The sequence below is a fragment of the Rana temporaria genome, chromosome 1, assembly GCF_905171775.1.
Source record: "Rana temporaria chromosome 1, aRanTem1.1, whole genome shotgun sequence".
NCBI lineage: Eukaryota > Metazoa > Chordata > Amphibia > Anura > Ranidae > Rana > Rana temporaria.
This window is the reverse complement of record NC_053489.1, coordinates 464,996,417-465,020,022: the sequence shown is the minus strand read 5'-3', so window position 1 is coordinate 465,020,022 and position 23,606 is coordinate 464,996,417. Positions and strand designations below refer to the sequence as shown.

Here is a 23,606-nt window from a genome sequence, read left to right as displayed (position 1 = left end):
GATGCGCGCCTCGGGGGCGCGTATCGCGGCGATCGTTGGGTGTCAGTCTGACACCCCGCAACACCAATCAAGGTAAAGAGTCTCTCACGGAGACTCTTTAGCACGTGATCAGCCGTGTCCAATCACGGCTGATCACGATGTAAACAGGAAAAGACGGTAATCGGCTTTTCCTCACTCGCGTCTGTCAGACGCGAGTAGAGGAGAGCCGATCGGCTGCTCCTGTGGCAGGGGGGGTTTGTACTGATCAATTTTCAGCACAGCCCCCCCCCGAGGATGCCCACTGGACCACCAGGGATGCCCACTGGACCACCAGGGAATCTATCTACACAACATAATACATATTAAAATGTGTGTGCATTTTTTTATGTATATACTATCTTATATACAACATCATTAAACTTATTTCTAACCTAATTCTACCTCCCTCACACAAATATGATATCTAATACCTCTTTAAAATCTTTCCTTTCTCTTCTCATTCTTTCTACAGTATCTACCCATCAACTCCACATTTATTTCAGTTTTTTTTTAAACTCAAACCACCCCTCCCAAGTCCTATGTTTCTATCAAGTCCTCACTTGAGTGATATAGTTCTTCCATTGTACAGATACATTCCACCCTCCTTGGCCAATCTCCAATTGATGGAATCTCTTGCAAGCCCCAGAACTTTGGAATGAGTCACTTGGCTGCATTCAATAAATAATGGGGAATAAATGTTATCTTATCCTGTTCTACTGAACTTACTGTACTGTAAAAACAAACATGCATGGATCTCTGGGTATTTCAGTTGCAGAAATTTCTTGTACCATCCTATCTATCCCCTTCCAAAATTCTTGGATTTTTACAAAACCCCCAGCAAATGTGAATTGTTCTGTATTTCTGTTTCAGTGACCTACCATAGCTGCATAACGGTCTAAACTATATAAAAAAAATAATTGGGTACTGTCCATGGTACATTTTTTAAATTTGCGCAAACATCAACATTTTCAGGACTAGCTTTCAAGGTTTACTTTCTTTAAGGTCCAAGCAGTAGGATAGGGGGGTACACGCCAAAAGCTTGTCCTGAAAATCTGGATGTTAGTGTAAATTACAAAAAGTATTACGGACTGTACTCAATTGGTTTTGTAAGTATTCTAGTTACAATCATCTCAAGCATAAACTGTATCAGATTGAGAAGCTGTTCAAGCTGTTATGAATGTTGACTGACCCTACAAAAAGTCCTGACACATGCATGTAAAAGTGAATGTGCACCCGAAAACTAAACTGCATTGTATTATAAAAAGAGGAAATAATAACACCAGGTATTTTTAATAAACTAGGTACTTCCAATGGTACCTACTGTATATCTGCACAAAAGTTAAAGCGGAGTTTAACCCAAAAGTGGAACTTCCGCCTAATCCACTCCTCGCCCCCTTACATGCCACATGGCATGTAATTTTTTTTGGGGGGGGGAGTGGGGGCTTCAGGAGGAGTGGGACATCCTCGCCCACTTCCTCCCGCCGAGGGGCTGCTAAGGCGATACGTCATATCGCCTTTCGGCGGCCCCTCCCTGTAGGCGATCGCCTGGGACACGTGACAGGTCCCAGGAGATCGCCGTGAAGCCGAAAGCTGTCACGGCTGGGTTCCCACAGTAACAATGAGGACGCCAGCCTGGAGAGGGGGGGAGACTAGTGGAGCCCCGGCCGGCGCGTCGCTGGAACGTGGAGCAGCACTTTTTGTAGCTGCTGACTTTTAATAAACATTAACAATGCCTGGAACCCCCCTTTAAGAGCCCAAATAATAATCTGACTTTACTCAGTGTTAAAGAAGAGCATAATATATAGTATATATTGCAAAAATGAAGCAGCAGGTTTCTTCTATGCAGTTTAACTTTTTAACATAGTATGCAGAGCTTCACAAGGTACCTTGTCACATCAATCACATCACATCAATCTCTGCCTTAGTAATGCTACTTTACTTTCCAGTGACTCTAATGCCCCGTACACAGGATCGGTTTTCCCATTGGAAAAAGTCAGATGAGAGCATTTGGTCGGGAATCACAGCTGTGGGTATGCTCCATCAGACTTTTTCCAACGGAAAAACTGCTGGAAAAAGATAGAGAGCGGGTTCTAAAAATCGATCGGAATTTCTTATCGTGTGTACAAATTCCGACGCATGCTCGGAAACAAATCGACGCATGCTCAGAAGCATAGAACGTAATTTTCTCGTCTCGTCTCGTCTTTGTCTTTTATGTCACAGTGTTTTTGGCAGTCAAAAGTTCACTGCACTTTTGTGTTACCATGTGTATGCAAGGCAGGCTTGAGCGGGATTCTGTCGGGAAAAACAATCCCTTTTCTTTCCCGACGGAAAAACCTCTCGTGTGTATGGGGCATCACAGTCATGCCAGCACACACATACTTATAAAGGTTTGGTCAGAAACAAAAGAAACCTTCCTTGAAGAAACTATGGGCATCTGTAGAAAACTTACAGAAACAGAAGACAAAACTCTTCCACAAAAACTGGTCTGTAATCTGTGTTTAGGGGACTAATAATACGAAATTCACTGGAAATTAAAATTGAACTAAAGGCACTTTTTTTCATGTTTGATAATGTAAGAGAGGGACTAACCCCCTATTATTTTTTTTATTTTTTTAACCTTCTACTGGGGAGATTTCTCTTCACTGCCTGTCCCATAGCCAGGAAGTGAGAGGAAACACCTCCAAAGTTTTCACCAGGGTCACCGGAACTAGTGCCCCCCATTGGAATATTTCCTCTTTATTTTTGCTCGGGTTACAATCCAAATTTCAGGAATTTCATTTTCCCGTTTGATGATAACAGTAAACAGGACAAATAGAGAGGGTGAATCTCCCTAACAGGGAGCACAGACAGCAATAAAAAAACTGACATGTGTTCTAATTCCTCTTCACTTCATCTAAAACTAAAAAAAAAATCCCTTAGTCTTACTTTAAGAGCCCGTAAAAATGTGAAGATCCTATAAAATTTGCAAAACAGCCGGTAAGGCTTGGTTCACATTACTGCTTGACGGAAGCACGCTTGTTCCTAATGACACCCCCATACATCAGCAAATGTGTGCACACCCAAACCTCATGGTGCCACAACCCCATGGCTCTCACAAGGTCCCCTGTATCACTGAATATCTTCGGTTTTTAGGAAACTCTGGTTGGGTGTCGCACACCATCTCAATCAATTAAAGGGTAAATATGTTTGCAATTTGAATAAAGATGTATATTGCCAGCGCTATAATGCTTATCTTAATAATGTTTATACTGGTCAACAAGTAGTAAAAAACTTTTTGACATGTTCCTTAAAGTAACAAAATCCTCCTGATTCAGAAAGGGGGGATTCAAATGTATCATCACATTTAGTGCTCATGCGGATACATATAAATATTCAGTGTGCCACGTCCTAAATAATTTCAGAAAAACAAAAAGACCTATGGGCAAGTCATGGACTTTTAGGGCACTGTACTCTGATTGAGATATAGTCAAAAGAGAAATAGAATTTTTCAATAAAATAAATGTATTACATAGATTAGGTATACAATTATAAAAACTCAGTTCTTATAGAACTGTATAGAGGCAAACTTTACGACATCATAACAGTCCCTCAAGACCCAGAGGTAGGTATATACAATAATAATAGTATTGAAAACCATTAGAAAACACTTCCGGAGGTATGAACCTCCACCATACCCGGAAGCGGCGGTGAAAGTCGGTATGTACGGGAAAAAAAACAAAAAAAACAGCCGATTGTCATTAGGACAACTGGGCTGATTGTAATGTTAAAAATTTATTTTTTGGGTGAACCTCCACTTTAAGAGAGTTATGAATAGTAAGTACAGAAAATCATCACTTTGCCCTTCACTTTGGTGTCTCTCTGGACCTCCTTTTTTGGTCGGCCTCAGGTCTCGCATTTTCTGTTTGTGCCCACCAAAATACACGCTATATTCTTTTTGCTATAAATATAAATAATGACTGTATTTTTGTATGTTACTTATGCACTCTTTTTTGTTATTTTAGCAAACTTTATTAAAGGCTTTTTGAAAAAGCGCTCTAACATGGCGCGAAACATGTCAAAGCCACATCTGTATATATAACATCTCACAGACATCAAGTTCACGGTTCCTCGTCCCCCTCCAGGATATATTACATTTACTAAGCGGGTGGAGGTTCTAATGGTTTTCAATACTATTAATATTGTATATACCTACCTCTGGGTCTTGAGGGACTGTTATGATGTCGTAAAGTTTGCCTCTATACACTTCTATAAAAACTGAGTTTTTATAATTGTATAACTAATCTATGTAATAAATTTATTTTATTGAAAAATTCTATTTCTCTTTTCACTATATCTCGATCAGAGTACAGTGCCCTAAAAGTCCATGACTTGCCCATAGGTCTTTTTGTTTTTCTCAAAATCCTCCTGATGAAGACCATGAATGTAGGGGTCGAAATGCATTGGGGTTATCACATGTAATGTACAATTACCACTTACTGACATATTTTGTAAATGTGCATTTTATGTCATTGATGGATATTACTTGTTGTTCTACATTCCAACCAGAGATAATTTTTTTAATTTCTCAAAAAATTTGTATTTTGTACTTTAAAATTATTTACATTTTGACGACTATCCTTCCTGCTAAAAAAAACACTTGGGGAATCATTTCAGTCTTTTGGGGTGTGCAGCCCTCCAACTCTCATTTATGTGTTGTTTTCTCCATGCCACAACCCCATGATTTCCTGGTGTTGGTTTTTAAAAAAAAAAAAAAATGGTGAGGACTTCTTTCTCCTGTGTTTCTCGCAGGTAGGGCAGCCCATTGAAATGAATAAGCTGGCTGACACGCAGCTTGCAGCTACACAAATGTGAACCAAGCTAAATGTAACCTGCATCCAGAACGCACAAAAAGATTTGGGATGAAGTTGGCCTACTTGTTACGCTTCGATTTTCATATAATTTGAGAATTGTGTTCCTGTAAATAGCGGCAGCATTACAATTCGCATGTATCAGCAACTTCATTTACAGTAGACCCCAGTGACTGCATCCTACAGCGTAAGTGCGTAAGTCTCCATTACTGAGTGATCTGGCCCCCATTAGAGCCTGTAAACATAAGGGGGAAAGGCTTTCTCTCTCTACTTGTTTAGATGTCTGTGCAATCTGAACTGCAGACTCATAAATCTTTCTTTGAACTTTCTAAAGGAAAAGTGCACTGCATTATGAGAATGTCAACTCCAAGAAGGAAGACAAGAAAAAATATGAGCCATTCATTCCACGCTATCACGAAGTAATCGTATTACAGGAAGAGAAGAAGGTAAAGTCAATTTGGCTGTTCATGGTGCTGAAATACAATCATTAACTACAAGAGTGGAACTTGTGAATTCCAGGCTCATATGATTAGAAATAAACTTAAATAACTGCAACAAGCAATGCACAGCGCAAGTTGAAATGTTTTAAAAAAAAAAAAAGATCAATCTGTAGTTTACTTGAAATACATTCATTCTTAATTATCTCAGTGATTTTCATTGATTTGTAGAATATGCAGAAGAACACTGAGTTTGTACAAATGAACTAGACCAGCATCTGCTATAAAATGTATTCTGCTAGATAAAGGCATATAATAATAAGCTATAAATATATAAGCTAGTAATCTAACAAATGTCTGCAGTCATTAACCACTTCAGCAGGGCCGCCATCAGGGGGGTACAGGCAGTACACCTGTAAGGGGCCCGGAGATCCCCAGGGCCCCGGATGACAACCCCCCTTTTTTTTATATATTTTTTTTATAATTTTTTTTATTATATATATATATATATATATATATATATATATATATATATATATATATATATATATATATATATTATTAAAGGGCCCAGAGGTCCCCAGGGCCCCATGTGGCAACCCCCTTTTTTTATTTTCGTTTTTATAAATGTTTATTTTTATTTTTAATTTTTTATTAAAGGGCCCAGAGGTCCCCGGATGGCAACCACCCCTTTTTTTATAAAGAAATTAAAATAAAATAATATTTTTTTTAATTTAATATATTTATATATATATATATGTATGTATGTATAAAGAAATAAATAAAAAAATAAACATTTATAAAAAATAAACATTTATAAAAAATAAAATAAAAAAATGGGATTGCCACATGGCCTTGGGGACCTCTGGGCCCTTTAATAAAAAATATATATATATATATATATATATATATATATATATATATATATATATATATATATATTTTTTTTTATTAAAGGGCCCAGAGGTCCCCAGGGCCATGTGGCAACCCCATTTTTTTATTTTATTTTTTATAAATGTTTATTTTTTTATTTTTATTTTTATATATATACAGGGCCCTGGATGGCAACCCCCCCTTTTTATATTTCTTTTTTTTTATATATGTATTTTTTTTATTAAAGGGCCCAGAGGTCCCCAGACCCCCGGATGGCAACCCCCCTTTTTTTTTTTATAAAAAAAAAAAAAGAAATATTTTTTTTATATATTTTTTTTCTTTCTTTTTATTAAAGGGCCCAAAGATCCGGCTACCCCCCTTTTTTGTAAAGGGCCCCCCGCTTCTCAATTTTCTCGATTAGCAGCGGGACCCCCCGCTTCTCAATTCGCGGCAGCCCCCCGCTTTTTAAATTGTAATTATTATACTTATTAGGTTATACATATTTATTCTTTACATTGTATATTTGCAGAGGTCTTGAATTAATTGTTTGTTAATGGATATGCAGGGTGACAGCGGGTGTTTTTGTTCAATATTGTATTTCTTCTATTGTTTGATATATGTCATGCCTCTTTTTGGCCACAAGATGTCAGTGTTTACTGTGTTTAGTCCAGTTGGCAATGTAAGATTGCTACTTCTTGTCTGTGGAATCACTGCAGGTCAGGTTTGGTGTTGTCCTTCCTGTTAGAGGGAGTGGCTTCATGCCTCTGTTTGTGTCACGTTTTTGTGATGATCATGCTGCGTATTTAAATAAACGGGTGACGCAAATTGGCTCCGCCCCACTGAGGAAGTTCATGTGAACGTAACGCGTATGTGGGTAGGAGCCATGCTCTGACGTCACCCGCTGTCATCCTGGACCTCCATGCTTAAGGTGTCTGCTCCTATTTGCGCTGTTTTTATTAAACCTATTTTGGAGATTTATACCCATATGGGACATGTGTACTCCTAGAGGTGAGCGAAGCAAGTGTGCTGGAGGTGGAGGGAAAGTCACCCTTGCATTGAAATTTCTCACTGGGGCTCTTTGCTTGCTGGGACTGTTAGTCCACCTTCTGCTTTCGTTTATCATTTGGATTTATATGGACTTTTTATCACATATGCAATGTTTTAATGAGCCCTAATATTGCGCTGAACTCCTTTTGTATATTATCCACTGTTGGATTATGTGAAAAATCTTAAAAGCCCTGTACACACCATTGGATATCTAAACGAATCTAATCTAAAGGATTTTTTCGTTGCATATCCGATGAAGCTGACTTTCATCAGTCTTGCCTACACAACATCAGTCAAAAATCCCACCGTGCCAAAACGCGGCGACGTAAAACACTACGACGTTCTGAGAAAAATGAAGTTCAATGCTTCCGAGCATGCGTCGACTTGATTCTGAGCATGCATGGATTTTTCTCCGATGGAGTTCCACACAGACGATCAGATTTTTCTATCAGTTTTTTATCCATAGGAAAAATTTAAAACATGTTCTATTTTTTTCACCAATGGAAAAGAGTCAGGTGGGGCCCATACAAAATCGGTTTGTCCGATGAAAACAGTCCGTTTTCATCGGACAAACCGATCGTGTGTTCACGGCTTTAGTGTTCAGCTGCATGTTCTACCAATTCTCTCTTTGCGCTGATTGTATTCATTTTGTTATTAATGGCTGTGTGTTGAGTTCTTTTGAGGGCACAGCACATTTACACTGTTATACAAGCTGTACACTCACTACTTTACATTGTAGCAAAGTGTCATTTCTTCAGTGTTGTCACATGAAAAGATATAATAAAATATTTACAAACATGTGGGGAGTGTACTCACTTTTGTGAGATACTGAATCAATCTATCTATCTATCTATCTATCTATCTATCTATCTATCTATCTATCTATCTATCTATCTATCTATCTATCTATCTATCTACTGTATATATATATATATATATATATATATATATATATATATATATATATATATATATATATATATATATATACACACAGTTGTGCTCATAAGTTTACATACCCTGGCAGAATTTATGATTTCTTGGCCATTTTTCAGAGAATATGAATGATAACACAAAAACATTTCTTTCACTCATGGTTAGTGTTTGGCTTAAGCCATTTATTATCAATTAACTGTGTTTACTCATTTTAAAACATAATGGCAACAGAAACTACCCACATGACCCTAATCAAAAGTTTACATACCCTGATAACATGCACACAAGTTGACACTAAGGCCCCGTACACACGATAGAATCCATCCGCAGATAAATCCCAGCAAATGGGTTTCTGCGGATAGATCCTATGGTGTGTACACGCCAGCGGATCTGTTTCCGCGGAGAAATCTCCTCTGGGATGGATTCCAGCAGATCGGATATTTGCTGACATGCACAACAAATCCATCTGCTGGAATCCATTCCAACGGATGGATCCGCTCGTCTGTACAGACTTACCGGATCCATCCGTCCAAAGGGATTCCCCGCACGCGTCGTAATGATTTGACGCATGCGTGGAATTCCTTATATGACAGCGTCGCGCCCGTCGCCGCGTCATAATAGCGGCGACGGCGCGACATGTCATCGCCAGAGGATTTCAGCGCGGATTTCAATGCGATGGTGTGTACACGCCATCGCATAGAAATCTTCTGAAATCCTCTCGAGGATTTATCCGCGGATACGGTCCGCTGGACCGTATCTGCGGATAAATCCTCTCGTGTGTATGGGGCCTAAGGGCTCTTTCACACGTCCGTTCCGTTCGTCCGTTTTTTGGACGTCCGTTAACGGACCGCAATGCTTCCCTATGGACTAGCGTCCGTTAGCGGATGAGCATCCGCTAACGTCCGTTAGCATCCGTCTGCGTTCAGTTCCGTTTTTTTGGACGGAAGAAAACCCTATTTTTCTTCCGTCTAAAAAACGGAACGGACGAAAAACGGACGATCCGTTTATCATCCGTTCCGCTAACATCCGTTTTTCTATGTAAAAAGCCCCCCAAAAAAAAAAAAAAAAACGGATGAAAAAACGGATGGAAAAACTGATGCAAAAACTGATGAAAAACTGACGAAAAACTGATGGAAAAACGGATCAACTGATCTGAAAAACTGAACGGACGTGTGAAAGAGCCCAAAGGGGTTTGAATGGCTATTAAGGTAACCACTAGTGTTGCTCACGAATATTCGTATTGCGAATATTCGGCTCGAATATGGCATATTCGAGTATTCGCGATATATTTCGAATTTCGCGGTGAATATTCGCAATTCCGAATATTCGCATTTTTTCAATTTGATTTTTAAAACAGATCACATCCTATCGACGTCTAAAAGCATTGCTTGTATGATTAGAGACCCTGGGCCGAGTAGCTAAGCTGAGGCGATCCTTTTATGTTGCCAAATTGAAAAAAAAAAAATTGCGATTTTTCGCTATTGCGAATGCGAAAATGATTGCGAATTTTCGATAACTGTGGTAGGAGAACTCTGATTGTCTCTGATGCAAAAGGGGGGGCTTTGTGTATGTTTCTGTTATTAATATTTGTATGTTTGATATTATTTTTTTTTGTAAGAAGGAAAAAATTGCGCATACCTTAACATACAGCAGCAACTCAAAAATGTTATACAACATAAATTAATACAAGACAGAAAATGGAGTCGCTCTACAAGAATAAAAAATATGTCTAGTGACAAGACATGTGGGCAAATTATAAAATAAGCAAGCGCAAATAACTTGTGAAATACACAGTGAAACAAATATATAAAGAAATATAGTCCCAATAATAGAAAAATAATCTTTCATAAAAATGTCTTTGATATGTGAAGTGAAAAAAAGTCCAAAGCATGCAGCATGAACGTGTTCAATCTTCAAGGTGTTTGATTGACAAACGGCTGTGACAGATGGATAGAGTAAAGAATCACCACCAATGCAAAACACTTTTTATTTTTTATTGTAAAATATCACGAATATTCTGAGCCAATCAGAGTGCTCCTTCCGCATTTGCCGAATATTCGCAATTATTTTGTATTGTAAAATATCAAGAATATTCTGAGCCAATCAGAGTGCTCCTTCCGCATTTGCCGAATATTCGCAATTATTTTGTATTGTAAAATATCACGAATATTCTGAGCCAATCAGAGTGCTCCTACAGCATTTGTCGAAATTGCGCAGTAAATATCGCATTCGCATGTTGCGATATTTCGATAAAATATCACGAATATTCTGAGCCAATCAGAGCGCTCCTCCAGCATTTCTCGAAATTGCGCAATAAATATCGCATTCGCATGTTGCGATATTTCGATAAAATATCACGAATATTCTGAGCCAATCAGAGTGCTCCTACCGCAGTTATCAAAAAATCGCAATTATTTTCACATTCGCAATAGCGAAAAATCGCAATCATTTAATTTCGATAAAATATCACGAATATTCGAATTTAGCGAATATATCTCGAATATTCGAATATATATTCGAGATATATCGCGAAATCGAATATGGCATATTCTGCTCAACACTAGTAACCACCCTCACCTGTGATCTATTTGTTTGTAATTAGTGTGTGTGTGTATAAAAGGTCAATGAGTTTCTGGACTCCTGACAGACCCTTTCATCCATTGCTGCACTGACGTACCTGGATTGTGTGTCATGGGGAAAGCAAAAACATTGTCAAAGGATCTGCGGGAAAATGTAATTAAACTGTATAAAACAGGAAATGGATATAAAAAGATACCCAAGGAATTGAGAATGCCAATCGGCAGTGTTCAAACTCTAATCAAGTGGAAAATGAGCGGTTCTGTTGAAACCAAACCACTGTCAGGTAGACCAACTAAAATTTCAGCCACAACTGCCAGGAAAATTGTTCAGGATGCAAAGAAAAACCCACAAATAACTTCAGGTGAAATACAGGACTCTCTGAAAACATGTGGTGTGGATGTTTCAAGATGCACAATAAGGAGGCACTTAAAGAACGATGGGCTGCGTGGTTGAGTCGCCAGAAGAAAGCAATTACTATGAAAATGCCACAAAGTATCCCACTTACAATACACCAAACAGCACAGAGACAAGCCTCAGACCTTCTGGCACAAAGTCATTAGGAGTGATAAGACCAACATTGAGTTTTTTGCCACAACCATAAACGCTGCATTTGGAGAGGAGACAACAAGGCCTATGATGAAAGATATGGGGGTGGATCGCTGATGTTTTGGGGATGTGTGATCTACAAAGGCAGAGGAAATTTGGTCAGAATTGTTGGCAAGATGAATGTAGTATGTTATCAAAAGATACTGGAGGAACATTTGCATTCATCAGCCAGGAAGCTGCGCATGGGACGTACTTGGACATTCCAACATGACAATGATCCAAAACACAAGGCCAAGTTGACCTGTCATTGGCTATAGCAGAATAAAGTGAAGGTTCTGGAGTGGCTATCTCAGTCTTCTGACCTCAATATCATTGACCTGCTCTGGGGAGATCTCAAACGTGCAGTTCATGCAAGACAGCCCAAGAATTTACAGGAACTAAGCACAGTTCACTGATAATAAATGGCTTTAGCTAAACACTAACCATAAAAGAAAGGAATTTTTTTGTATTATTCATATTCTTTGAAAAATAGCCAAGAAATCATAAATTCGGCCAGGGTATGTAAACTTATGAGCACAACTGTGTGTATGTGTGTGTGTGTGTATATATATATCTAGATATATACATTTTCTCTCTCTCTTTCTCTCTCTCTCTCTCTCTCTCTCTCTCTCTCTCTATATATTATATATATATATATACTGTACATACATACATACTCTCTGTATATTTATTTATTTTCTATTTTATTACTTTTTACTCATAGGGGTTTTTAGATCTGGACAGTAAAGATCAGATGCAGATTCACTTAAAATATTAATCTATTGCTGGCTATGGTCAGCCAGCAGTAGATCACTATAGCCGTGATCTACTGCAGCTAGGAGAGGCTCAGCAGCTCTGTCTAATACTCTGTAATCGCAGGAATTGCTATGATGTCATTAGACTCCCAATGTAAACCCAATACAGAAGCCCTGTATTTGCACTCTCTTTTGCAGTTTTTAGAAGGATCAAAGACCCAGGGTCATTGACAGCCTGAAGATCTAGAGCTGGAAGTCACTGACACTCAGGACTTAAAAGGATTGTAAAGGCATTATTTTATTTTTTTATCTTAAATTGGGAGTTCACCCGAAATTATTTTTTTAACATTAGATTAAGGCTAATTTTAGTAAGCAGAATCGGGTGTTCTTTTTAAAATGAATGCAGTACTTACCGTTTTAGAGCTCGAAGTTCTCTCGCCGCTTCCGGGTATGATGTTCGGGACTGGGCGTTCCTCTTTGATTGACAGCCTTCCGACGGTCGCATACATCGCGTCACCAGTTGCCAAAAGAAGCCGAACGTCGGTGTGGCTCTATACGGTGCCTGCGCACCGACGTTCGGCTACTTTCGGGAACTTGTGACGCGATGTATGCGACCGTCGGAAGGCTGTCAATCAAATAGGAACGCCCAGTCCCGCAGCCCATACCCGGAAGCGGCGGGAGAACATTGATCTCTAAAACGGTAAGTACTACATTCATTTAAAAAAAAAACAGCGATTCTGCTTACTAAAATTAGCCTCAATCTAATGTTAAAAATTGATATTTTGGGTGAACCTCCACTTTAATGCATTCAATGCATAAAGGTAAAAAAAACTTCTGTGTGCAGCAGCCTCCCTCAGCCCCCCTAATACTTGCCTCACTACTCTATCAAAGTGATGTTTCACAAGAGCCTCGGCTGTCTAGGACTCTCCCTCCTGATTGGCTGAGACACAGCACCGGGCACCATTGGCTCCCTTTGCTTTCAATCAAAGTCAGTAATTTAATGATGAGAGAGCGAGAGGGGGTGTGGTGGAGCCACCGCTCCATGTCTGAAGGGACATCGGTTCAGCTCGGATTGCCCTCATAGCAAGCTGCATCCTGTGGGGACACCTGGCAGGAGGGAGGGGTCAGGCGTGCTGGTGAGGGACCTGAGAAGAGGAGGATCTGTTCCGCTCTGTGCAAAACCATTGCAGCAGAGCAGGTAAGTATAACATGTTTGTTATTTTTAATTAAAAAAAAAACTGACTTTAATATAATTTTAACATCCCATCAGATGCTGTCACTATTTGGGTATTCAGACAGCTGCAAGCACTGTGGCTGTCAGAATACATTAGCAGGCAGAGGGGATTCCTTTATCTATGTGTGTCTGGCTAGCCTTAGGTTGCATAAAGCAGTAGACAGAAGGTCCTGTCCAAATAATCTGGTGCAATATCATAAGACGTTGTTAAAAGGAAAGACAGCTATAATTGTGTCCCATACACTCTATTCTGTAATGGTACCTCATAATGTACTGTTCTATATTTCTGTAATACATTCTACATTCTGGATAGTTTTTTCATTTTTAATATTTTGTTTTTATAAAAAAAGAAAAAAGGTTTGGCTAAGCTTACATCCTGCAGCTTACTGTAGCTACAGGGCCAATTTATATCCAGAGACTTTGGCAGAGAACTGATTTTAAAGCAAAATTATCACCAACAAAAGAGTACTTGAATATAATTCACAATCATACGTAGTCTTTCAGTGTCCAGACAATGTTACAATGTAATTGCGAATTCAATTGCATGAAGCCAGGGATTTTAATAAGGTTCAGCAAAAACACTGAATTTTGTTAATTATTCAGTAATGAAGTAGAATGAATGTCATAATGGACAGATTTGTTTCACAATTACCCTGTACAGTCCAACCAAAACCGAAAATTAAACAAATTGTCAATAATGAAACTTGAGGAGTCCAATTTTCCCCATGCAGGCATTACGGTAGTACTCCAGGCAGTGGTGTATTTAGGGTTTGTGCTGCTCTAGGTCTGACTAAACTTGCGCACACCCTAATTTAAATATGACCCACCCCTTCCTGTCAAGGCCACACCCCTTCTGTTTTAACATCCGACCTGTCATCTTCATGGGAGGAGGACAGAGGGACGCCGTGGGAAGAGGACAGAGAGGGAGGTTGCAGTCGAAGGACAGAGGGGGACACCGCAGGAAAAGGACAGAGAGGGGACGCTGCAGGAGAAGGACAGAGAGGGACGCCGCAGGAGAAGGACAGAGAGGGACGCCGCAGGAGAAGGACAGAGAGGGGACGCTGCAGGAGAAGGACAGAGAGGGACGCTGCAGGAGGACAGAGAGGGGACGCTGCAGGAGAAGGACAGAGAGGGACGCCGCAGGAGGACAGAGAGGGGACGCTGCAGGAGAAGGACAGAGAGGGACACCGCAGGAAAAGGACAGAGAGGGGACGCTGCAGGAGAAGGACAGAGAGGGACGCCGCAGGAGAAGGACAGAGAGGGACACCGCAGGAAAAGGACAGAGAGGGGACGCCGCAGGAGAAGGACAGAGAGGGACGCCGCAGAAGGACAGAGAGGGACGCCGCAGGAGAAGGACAGAGAGGGACGCTGCAGGAGAAGGACAGAGAGGGACGCTGCAGGAGAAGGACAGAGAGGGACGCCGCAGAAGGACAGAGAGGGACGCCGCAGGAGGACAGAGAGGGGACGCTGCAGGAGAAGGACAGAGAGGGACACCGCAGGAAAAGGACAGAGAGGGGACGCCGCAGGAGAAGGACAGAGAGGGACGCCGCAGGAGAAGGACAGAGAGGGACACCGCAGGAAAAGGACAGAGAGGGGACGCCGCAGGAGAAGGACAGAGAGGGACGCCGCAGAAGGACAGAGAGGGACGCCGCAGGAGAAGGACAGAGAGGGACGCTGCAGGAGAAGGACAGAGAGGGACGCTGCAGGAGAAGGACAGAGAGGGACGCCGCAGGAGGACAGAGAGGGGACGCTGCAGGAGAAGGACAGAGAGGGACACCGCAGGAAAAGGACAGAGAGGGGACGCTGCAGGAGAAGGACAGAGAGGGACGCCGCAGGAGAAGGACAGAGAGGGACACCGCAGGAAAAGGACAGAGAGGGGACGCCGCAGGAGAAGGACAGAGAGGGACGCCGCAGAAGGACAGAGAGGGACGCCGCAGGAGAAGGACAGAGAGGGACGCTGCAGGAGAAGGACAGAGAGGGACGCTGCAGGAGAAGGACAGAGAGGGACGCCGCAGGAGGACAGAGAGGGGACGCTGCAGGAGAAGGACAGAGAGGGACGCCGCAGGAGGACAGAGAGGGGATGCTGCAGGAGAAGGACAGAGAGGGACGCCGCAGGAGAAGGACAGAGAGGGACGCCGCAGGAGGACAGAGAGGAATGCAGCATATTTTAATTTGGGAGGAAAGAGGGGGTAAGGGGATATGTTCTGAGTGCTTTGGGAGGGGAGAGGACATGTGCTAGTGGTGGGGGGGATCAGACCCCCCCCACTAGCACATATTCTCTCCCCTCCTAAAGCACCCAGCACATATCTCCTTACCCCCTCCCATCACTCCATGGGGTTCATTTCAGAGGAAGATCTGAAATGAGGGGAAGCTCTGCTGATTTTATCATCCAATCATGTACAAGCAAAAATGATGTTTTTTTGTTTTCTTGCATGTTCCCCTCAGATCTACAGCGACTGCACTTCCAAGTGCACTTGTAGTGCAAAGTGAATTTTCCTTTATTAAATAAACCCCCATGTGTGCATCTGTTATCTGCCCCCCCCCCCCTTCCCGGTTACTGTGTCCCTCTCCACTGTAAACTATACACAGACTTCAGACCAGCAGCGCGGCTCTTGCACTGAAGTCCTCTGTGGCTCCTTCTGGCTGTGTACACTAGAAAATTAGGAGGAGCCGAGGAGTGTGTGTGGATGACAGTGGGGAGAGAGGTGTCGGCTGCTACGGAAAGCCGATCGCCGCTTGTGGGACCCCGACGGGAGATGTCCTGATCAAACACCGCTGGTCGCTCAGTTATCACAGCTCCCTGAGCATAGAGCTGGTGACTGTCAGTCAGCAACTCTCTGCTCTGTCTCCCACCACCCCCCGCGCTTACTGGAGGGGGCTCAAGCTCTCGGTGGCTGAGTCGGATGTCAGTCCAGGCATGTGGGCAAATCCTGACCATACGGTCTCGATCCTTCCAAAGCCTGGACCAGCTTGTGACATCAGCCGTTAGTGGGCTTCAGCCCGCTGTCTGCTCAAAACAGGTCACAGGAGTGCAGAAAGAACTTCACTCCTGTGAACCACAGGAGAAGTACAGCCTAAAGAGCTTTGGCTGTACTTCTACTTTTAAACTGTTACCTCCCCCCTCCTAACACCTATACCTATTAATCTGTGAAAGGAAGATGCATATACTTACCTATTTTCAGGACACTTAGTTTCCCTGGGCCGGATTCAGAAAGAAGATACGACGGCGTATCTCCTGATACGCCGTAGTATCTCTGAGTCCGGCCGTCGTATCTATGCGCCTGATTCATAGAATCAGTTACGCATAGATATGCCTAAGATCCGACAGGTGTAAGTGACTTACACCGTCGGATCTTAGGCTGCAATTCCAGGCCGGCCGCTAGGTGGCGCTTCCGTATCTTTTACGCGTTGAATATGCTAATGAGCATTTACGCCGATTCAGAAACGAACGACCGCCCGGCGCTTTTTTTTTACGTCGTTTGCGTTCGGCTTTTTCCAGCAGAAAGTTACCCCTGCTATAGGAGGGGTAAGTGCGGCGTATCCTATGTTAAGTATGGCCGTCGTTCCCGTGCCAAGTTTTGAATTGTTTACGTTGTTTGCGTAAGTCGTTCGCGAATACGGCCGGACGTAATTTACGTTAACGTCGAAACCAATGACGTCCTTGCGACGTCATTTGGAGTGATGCACGCTGGGAAAATTTGCGGACGGCGCATGCGCTGTTCGATCGGCGCTGGGACGCGCCTGATTTAAATTATACACGCCCCCTAGCCGCGGAATTTGAATTCCGCCGGGGGATTTACGATACACCGCCGCCGCAACTTTAGAGGCAAGTGCTTTCTGAATAAAACACTTGCCTCAAAAACTTGCGGCGGCGTAACGTAAATCAGATAGGTTACCTATCTGAATCTGGCCCCCTGTGTTAGCCAGCAGCACTGCAGGGGATAGGAGGAAACGCCGGCAACATATAAGCCATTGAAGACCATGGCTGATGTCACCACTCCCAGGCATTTCCAGCCATCATTGGAGAACTTTCTCTCTCCTTTTCCCTGCATCCGATTCTGGCTGACACATGGGAGATCAATAGTTAAATATACAAATATTTCTTTGACAGTTTTAAGAGCTGTTAGGTTTATCTCGGAATTCTTCTTTAAAGCGGTTCTCCACCCTAAAGTGGAGTCCCGCTGATCGGAACCCTCCCCCCCTCCGGTGTCACATTTGACACCTTTCAGGGGGGAGGGGGGTGCAGATACCTGTCTAAAGACAGGTATTTGCACCCACTTCCGGCCCGGCATTCACGGGCAAAAGACGGGCATTCCGTCACATCCCGTCGCCCCCCCGTTGTGTGCTGGGAACACTCGGCTCCCAGCACACAGCGGGAGCCAATCGGCGGGCGCGGCGCGACTCTCGTATGCGCCGTAGGGAACCGGGCAGTGAAGCCGCAGCGCTTCACTTCCTGGTTCCCTCAGCGTGGATGGCGGGGGGAGCAGCAGAGAGACGAGCGATCGCTCGTGCTCTGCTGCGATCGGCGCTGGACTCCAGGACAGGTAAGTGTCCTAATATTAAAAGTCAGCAGCTGCAGTATTTGTAGCTGCTGGCTTTTAATATTTTTTTCCCATGGCACATCCGCTTTAAGGAGATCAGCAGTGTCTCTTATTTATTACCCTTTATGATTTAAAAGAGCAGTCATCTTTATTCAATAAGTGATAAATCAAAGTGTAAATGGCAGCAAACCAGACCAACTCATTTGACAACCTCTTTCACTCATCTGACTATAATAGAAAATGCTATGTGTTATGGATATGATGTGATGATTGCTATTTGCCTCGCATTATGAAATTAGTTTATATATGTAACTGTGCAATATAATTGATAAAATCTAAGGCCCTCGGGTGTTTTTCATTTTGGAAGCATTTTGTTGTGAACTTTCTTAACATACCACTAGGTGGTAGCAGATTTCTAGTTTTGTTGTAATAAGGCAGACTTCATTTTTTATTCCTGTTCTAAAGACAAAGTAGTATTTTTTTTTTCAGAGAAAGACTAAAATCTATTTTTAAAAGGAAACTGACAAATACTAATTACAATATACAAGGAGTTGCCTTTTGTTTAAAGCCTATCATCATAAGAGGTTGATAAAGAGTGACGCAATCATGTGAGAAAGCAAATAAAGCTGTGACATTTTAGTACTAATGTTAACATGGAACCAAAACTTGTATAGTGTTTATACTACTCCAATTCCCAAAAAGTTGCGATGCTGTGTAAAATCGACATAAAAACAGAATGCAATAATTTACAAATCTCATAAAACCACTTTTATAGAAAATAGAAAACGTATCAAGTATTTAAACTTAAAAAATGTACCATTTTAAGACAGAAATAAGGTCATTTTGAAATTGATGCTAGCAGCGTGACTCAAAGATGGGACAGGGCCATGTTTACCATGGTGTGGCATCCCCTCTTCTTTTAACAACATTCTATAAATGTCTGGGAGAGTAATGTTGTCCCTTTCTTACCTGATATAGGATTATAACTGTCCTCCTTCTTTGACATATTTTTTGTTTAACCACTTCCCACCTGGCCTATAGCAAAATGACGGCCGGGCGGTGGTTCAGTTATCCTTACTGGGCATCATATGATGTTCAGCAGGATAACAGTGGGGCGATCTGACAGCCGCGAGTAGAGGAGAGCTGATCGGCTGCTCTCCTGACAGGGGGGTCTGTGCTGACCACCAGGATGCCGCCAGGACCACCAGGGATGGCCACCTACACTGGACCACCAGGTATGCCACCCTAGACCAACAGGGATATGCCAACCAGTGCCTAGGCAGCTGCCAATCTTTGCCCATCCACAATACCTGCCAGTGCCACCAGGGGTGCCACGTATCAGTGCCCAGAAGTGCCATATATCAGTGCCTAGCAGTGTCACCTTTTTTTTGGGAGCCAGTATAGTATATATTCTTTACAGATTGCCATGTGAAATAAGGATGGTGGCGCCCTTCCTGTAATGTAGACATCCACCATAAGCTGTTTTATATATATATGTATATATATATATATATATATATATATATATATATATATATATATATATTTATTGTGGCGGTGGGGCCCTGTGCTACCGTAAAGATTGCTGGTTTACGCCAGATTTGGGAGAGAAAGGCACAGCTGTGTGTTAGGCTATTTAGTTGTGACCTGACTATGGCTTGGGGCCCACCCAACAGACAGGAAGTCTGTGCATTGGAGTCATATGGACTCCCATCCCTCTGAGAGGAGTCAGAGGCTGCATGGGCACAGCCAGAACATGTCTTTTGGTCTGAGGAGCAGACCTAAGGCCTAGGCTAAAGGCCTGGAGCAGCCATATGGCAAGAATGTAAGCCAGGAGGCTAAAGTATTGCATATACAAGATACAGTGATTGTGGAACAACATGTGTGGGCCACTGATACCTTTTGTGAACTTTTCTGTAATTTTAAATAAAAGTGGTCTACCAGGCCCTTAAAAATTCAGTTCTGGACTGGCGTACTCACTGAAAACACACCCACTGATTGAGTCTGATCATCCCAATCTTACTATATATATATATATATATATATCTCAGTCTAGGTTTGTCTGAACCCATTTTGCCTTATCTATCAATAATCTCTAAGTAAAATCTATATAGTACCTGAAAAATATGCTCATGGATATTCTTGAAGGACGGTCCTGTGAATTAACCCTACAACTTTCTAAAATCGAACAATAGACTTTAGTTCTACAAATGCTTGCGATGAGACACTTTGTTTTATGTAACACTTTTCCATGTAGATTTATTGGTACCATTACAGTAAGTGACTATATTTATGACTCTTCTAATGGACTGGGAATGTTGAACCCACATATTGCAGATGCACATTGACTGTGACGAGAACCTTCTGCATACATTTCCAATATACATCAAAGGGTCACTTTGAGCGCTGTATATTAAGCTTGCCACATAGAGTGTTGCTTAGAAGTTATTGGTCCTGACCTGCAGTTTCTCTAGTACCGGAGCCAAAAACATTTAAAATAACGACTCAAATGGATTTGAAAATCACAGATGATTTATTTTTACTTCCCAGCTCTGAAATGATTAAGAAACCTCATTTGTAGCTTTAGGCAACAGAACGCTTTTCAAGATCAGTTACTTCAAATCTCTATCAGTCTTTTTCATCCAGAAGAAAACCACTGACATTGCACAGAAGGGAAGCTTATTGCTGAATGATGTATCGCACAGGGTGGTAATCTGAGGTGCTGTGTTGACATTGGTTTGTGGCGCTGGAAAGCCTTTCGTTTATAGAATCAGTAAAATATGTAGATTAGCTCAGTCAAGTTTGAAAATATGAAATAAGATACAAAATTTGCAGTTTTAAAACATAATATACATCGTAATATACGTACTGCGTTTTTCATTTTCTCAGTTATATTTAAAGGAGATTTGAATTTAGTTACAAACTATAACAATGACTTTGTGCGTTAGTAGTAGCCACCATTTTGGGCCTACTACTAGAGGATAATTAACCATTTGAAGTGCTTCTACAGCTGAAGCACTGACATAACACTTTGAGGTGCAAGGAAGGATATGCCATTATTTGACATTCTAAACTTAGGCCGGCCATAGACGGTTCAAATCTTAGCAGGTTCAGATGGAACCAGTCGAGATTTGAACCATGTGTGGGCAGGCTGAATGTACCAAGTTGGTCGATTGACCTTGCGATTACCGCTAGTGGGCGCTATCAATAATCACTACCTTCTTCCGGCGGGGGGCTTCCCCTGCACGCCCCTGCCACTGGGAGCAACTATTAACTTGGCAGGAGGGATCCCCCTGTGATGTTGGGGGAAATGTGTGTATTTCTTTTGTGCAACCCATTGTTGCAGGAAAGAAATTTGCACCGTATATGGCCTGCCTTACTTGCACTTCTTGGAGCTCCTTAGATTGACTGAAGGCAATTTAGAGGCCTACTAACAATGTCAATACAATGGCTTGGAGCTCCTTAGATTGGCTGAAGGCAATTTAGAGGCCTACTAACAATGTCAATACAATGGCTTGTTTCTGAATACAGGTACAATTTAATACCCCTTTTTTTCCCATTGTTGGCGGTAGCCTTGTATGATCTGTCAAGACTGAAAGCCTGTATGTCATCAAATGTTAATGGCTTTCCAATTTCCTAACCTATTGATAACTACTATTCCTACACGTCACTTCAGTAGAGAACCAGAATCTGCCAGCTGTTTATTATTTTACATTAAAGCCAGTGCAAGTAACTAATAGATCCTCTTTTGCCATAACTAATAGTTTGTTGCGTTTCTAGGTAATACATTTTTTTTTTTAAATGTGACTGCGCATCATGGGTGCAGGTGCACAGCTCTCATGCTTGATGTGGCCAAGGTAATCCTCCTGGGGCTGCAACTAAATGAGCTTGGGAGGATGCTGCACGAAACATGGTTAGATCATATGGGTAGGCTAATGTGTGCTAAAATATAGAGATGCTGTGTGCTGGCACAGTGTCCTGTAGTCCCAGTAGAGGAGAGCTTATGGCAGGCTAGAAATGTTGCTTTTAATTGTTGAGGCAGCGGTTTAGTGTTGTCTGCCTGCAACTGTAAGCCCACTGTATAGTGCTATAACTGGCAGGATCATCAGATAATAGTCATATAAAAACATTCCAAAAAATGATTATCTTCAGTAAGCTGTAAACACTGAAGAATTCTTCATTATGGATTTTCTATTTACATATATTTTACATCCATACATAAAATAACTGAATCTTAGAACATTACACGTAGAACCTAAATATATACCATTTAAAAGTTAAACGATACAATATATTAGAAATTAAGAAAATGCCTGAATTAAACATGTCAACACATGACTCGTCTCTATTTTTTCACTTTTTCAACTGCAAAAGGTGAACTCACACTTTAATAGTCCACGCTTTATGATTCTTTCATAGGATTTATTGGCGGAATAAAAAAATACACTTGCAAAGTTCAAAGTGTGAATATTTTTATGCTAAAATATTTCTTAGAAGGCCAGAGGCATCAGTCCATGTACTTACATTTTTTCTGTAAAAGTTTAATTGTAGTTATGTATAACTGAAGGTTATATGGAAAGTCATTGTGGCTGTAGTAAGCCTCTCTTCTGCGTCTAATTTCCATTCTGGCATTGTGTTCCTTCCACTGAGTGGGGTGGTATTCTCTTCCAGCTTTCAGATTATTGTATACCTGTCATTTCATATATATGTTACAAAAGGGTATTATCTCATACAAATTACAACATATCTCACACAAAAAGTGCATTTCCTATTGACTACATCAAAGGTGTCCATACAGCTGCATATTCATTAGAGAAGACACTTGTTCTCTGCCGACGATTGCCTCTTGTATAGATTCCCAAAATTATTCCTGCCTGATATCTATCCACTTGGATATTATGAGCATGGAATAGAAGATATACTCGTTTAAAAGTAACATCAGCATTTAAATGCAGTTCTTACAGTATTGTGTTTAATCTCTCCCAAACAAAACCAACTATGAGCACCCAACTGGATTGGTAAACGATAAACGATTGGCCTGAACACCAGTATTGCCTGTAAGCTTATTTTCCCCCATTACCAATGTAGCGCCTGGCTACTCTCATAGCAGGTGCTGCTGTAAATTTAGAAGGGGGTCAGAGAGTTAATTGACTCTGACTATGTTTATTTGGCAATATTTGAGGCCTCTATTCCAGCTCTGGCTGTACTGGGTGTCCATGGCTGCTGTCTGGGGACTTCAGGTACCCCCAGACGGTAGGTGGCAGCAGTAGAATGAGGGTCGTGTGGATGCTTCTCCTCGGCAGCCAATCAGGAGGGTTGATCGCCTCGCTGTGGAGGGGTATTTAGGGGGCAGACGCCATTGGTTGTGGTCGTCGCCTTGCCGCCTTCCATCTGGGCAGTCGTCCCACCACCCCCGTGTGTGGCCCTCCTGGCCAGGGTGTGTGTTGCAGTGTTCCTGGCTCCGGGGACCACGTTAGTCCAGAGCATTAATCTACCTTGTAGACTCAGTAGGCAGACTTAGTCTACAAATTCGCAAGTGGTCCTGTGCTGTCCGTCCAAAGTGGAGTAAGCCGATCGATGGAGACACCGAGCACGAGGCTGGTGTCACAGGAGAGGCCTATCTGCTCATCGAAGGACACTTTGTATCTGAAAGGCTGGACGAGGGTCGCCTGTCAGTTCCTGATGCAACTAAAGCTATTTGAAGGAGATCCGGGTGCTGAATCCAGTTGAGAAGGATTTTGGACCAAGATTAT

At 42.0% G+C, this 23,606-nt stretch overlaps 1 protein-coding gene across 1 annotated transcript in view; it reads left to right on the top strand.

Moving 5' to 3' along the window:
• The window catches only part of STPG2 (sperm tail PG-rich repeat containing 2), an 874,725-nt gene that overhangs the window by 149,484 nt on the left and 701,635 nt on the right, over nt 1–23,606 (top strand). Inside the window, exon 7 of the mRNA XM_040328101.1 lies at nt 5,200–5,311. Within this exon, the coding sequence (XP_040184035.1) occupies nt 5,200–5,311 (112 nt within the window). The remainder of the gene's footprint in view (nt 1–5,199; nt 5,312–23,606) is intronic.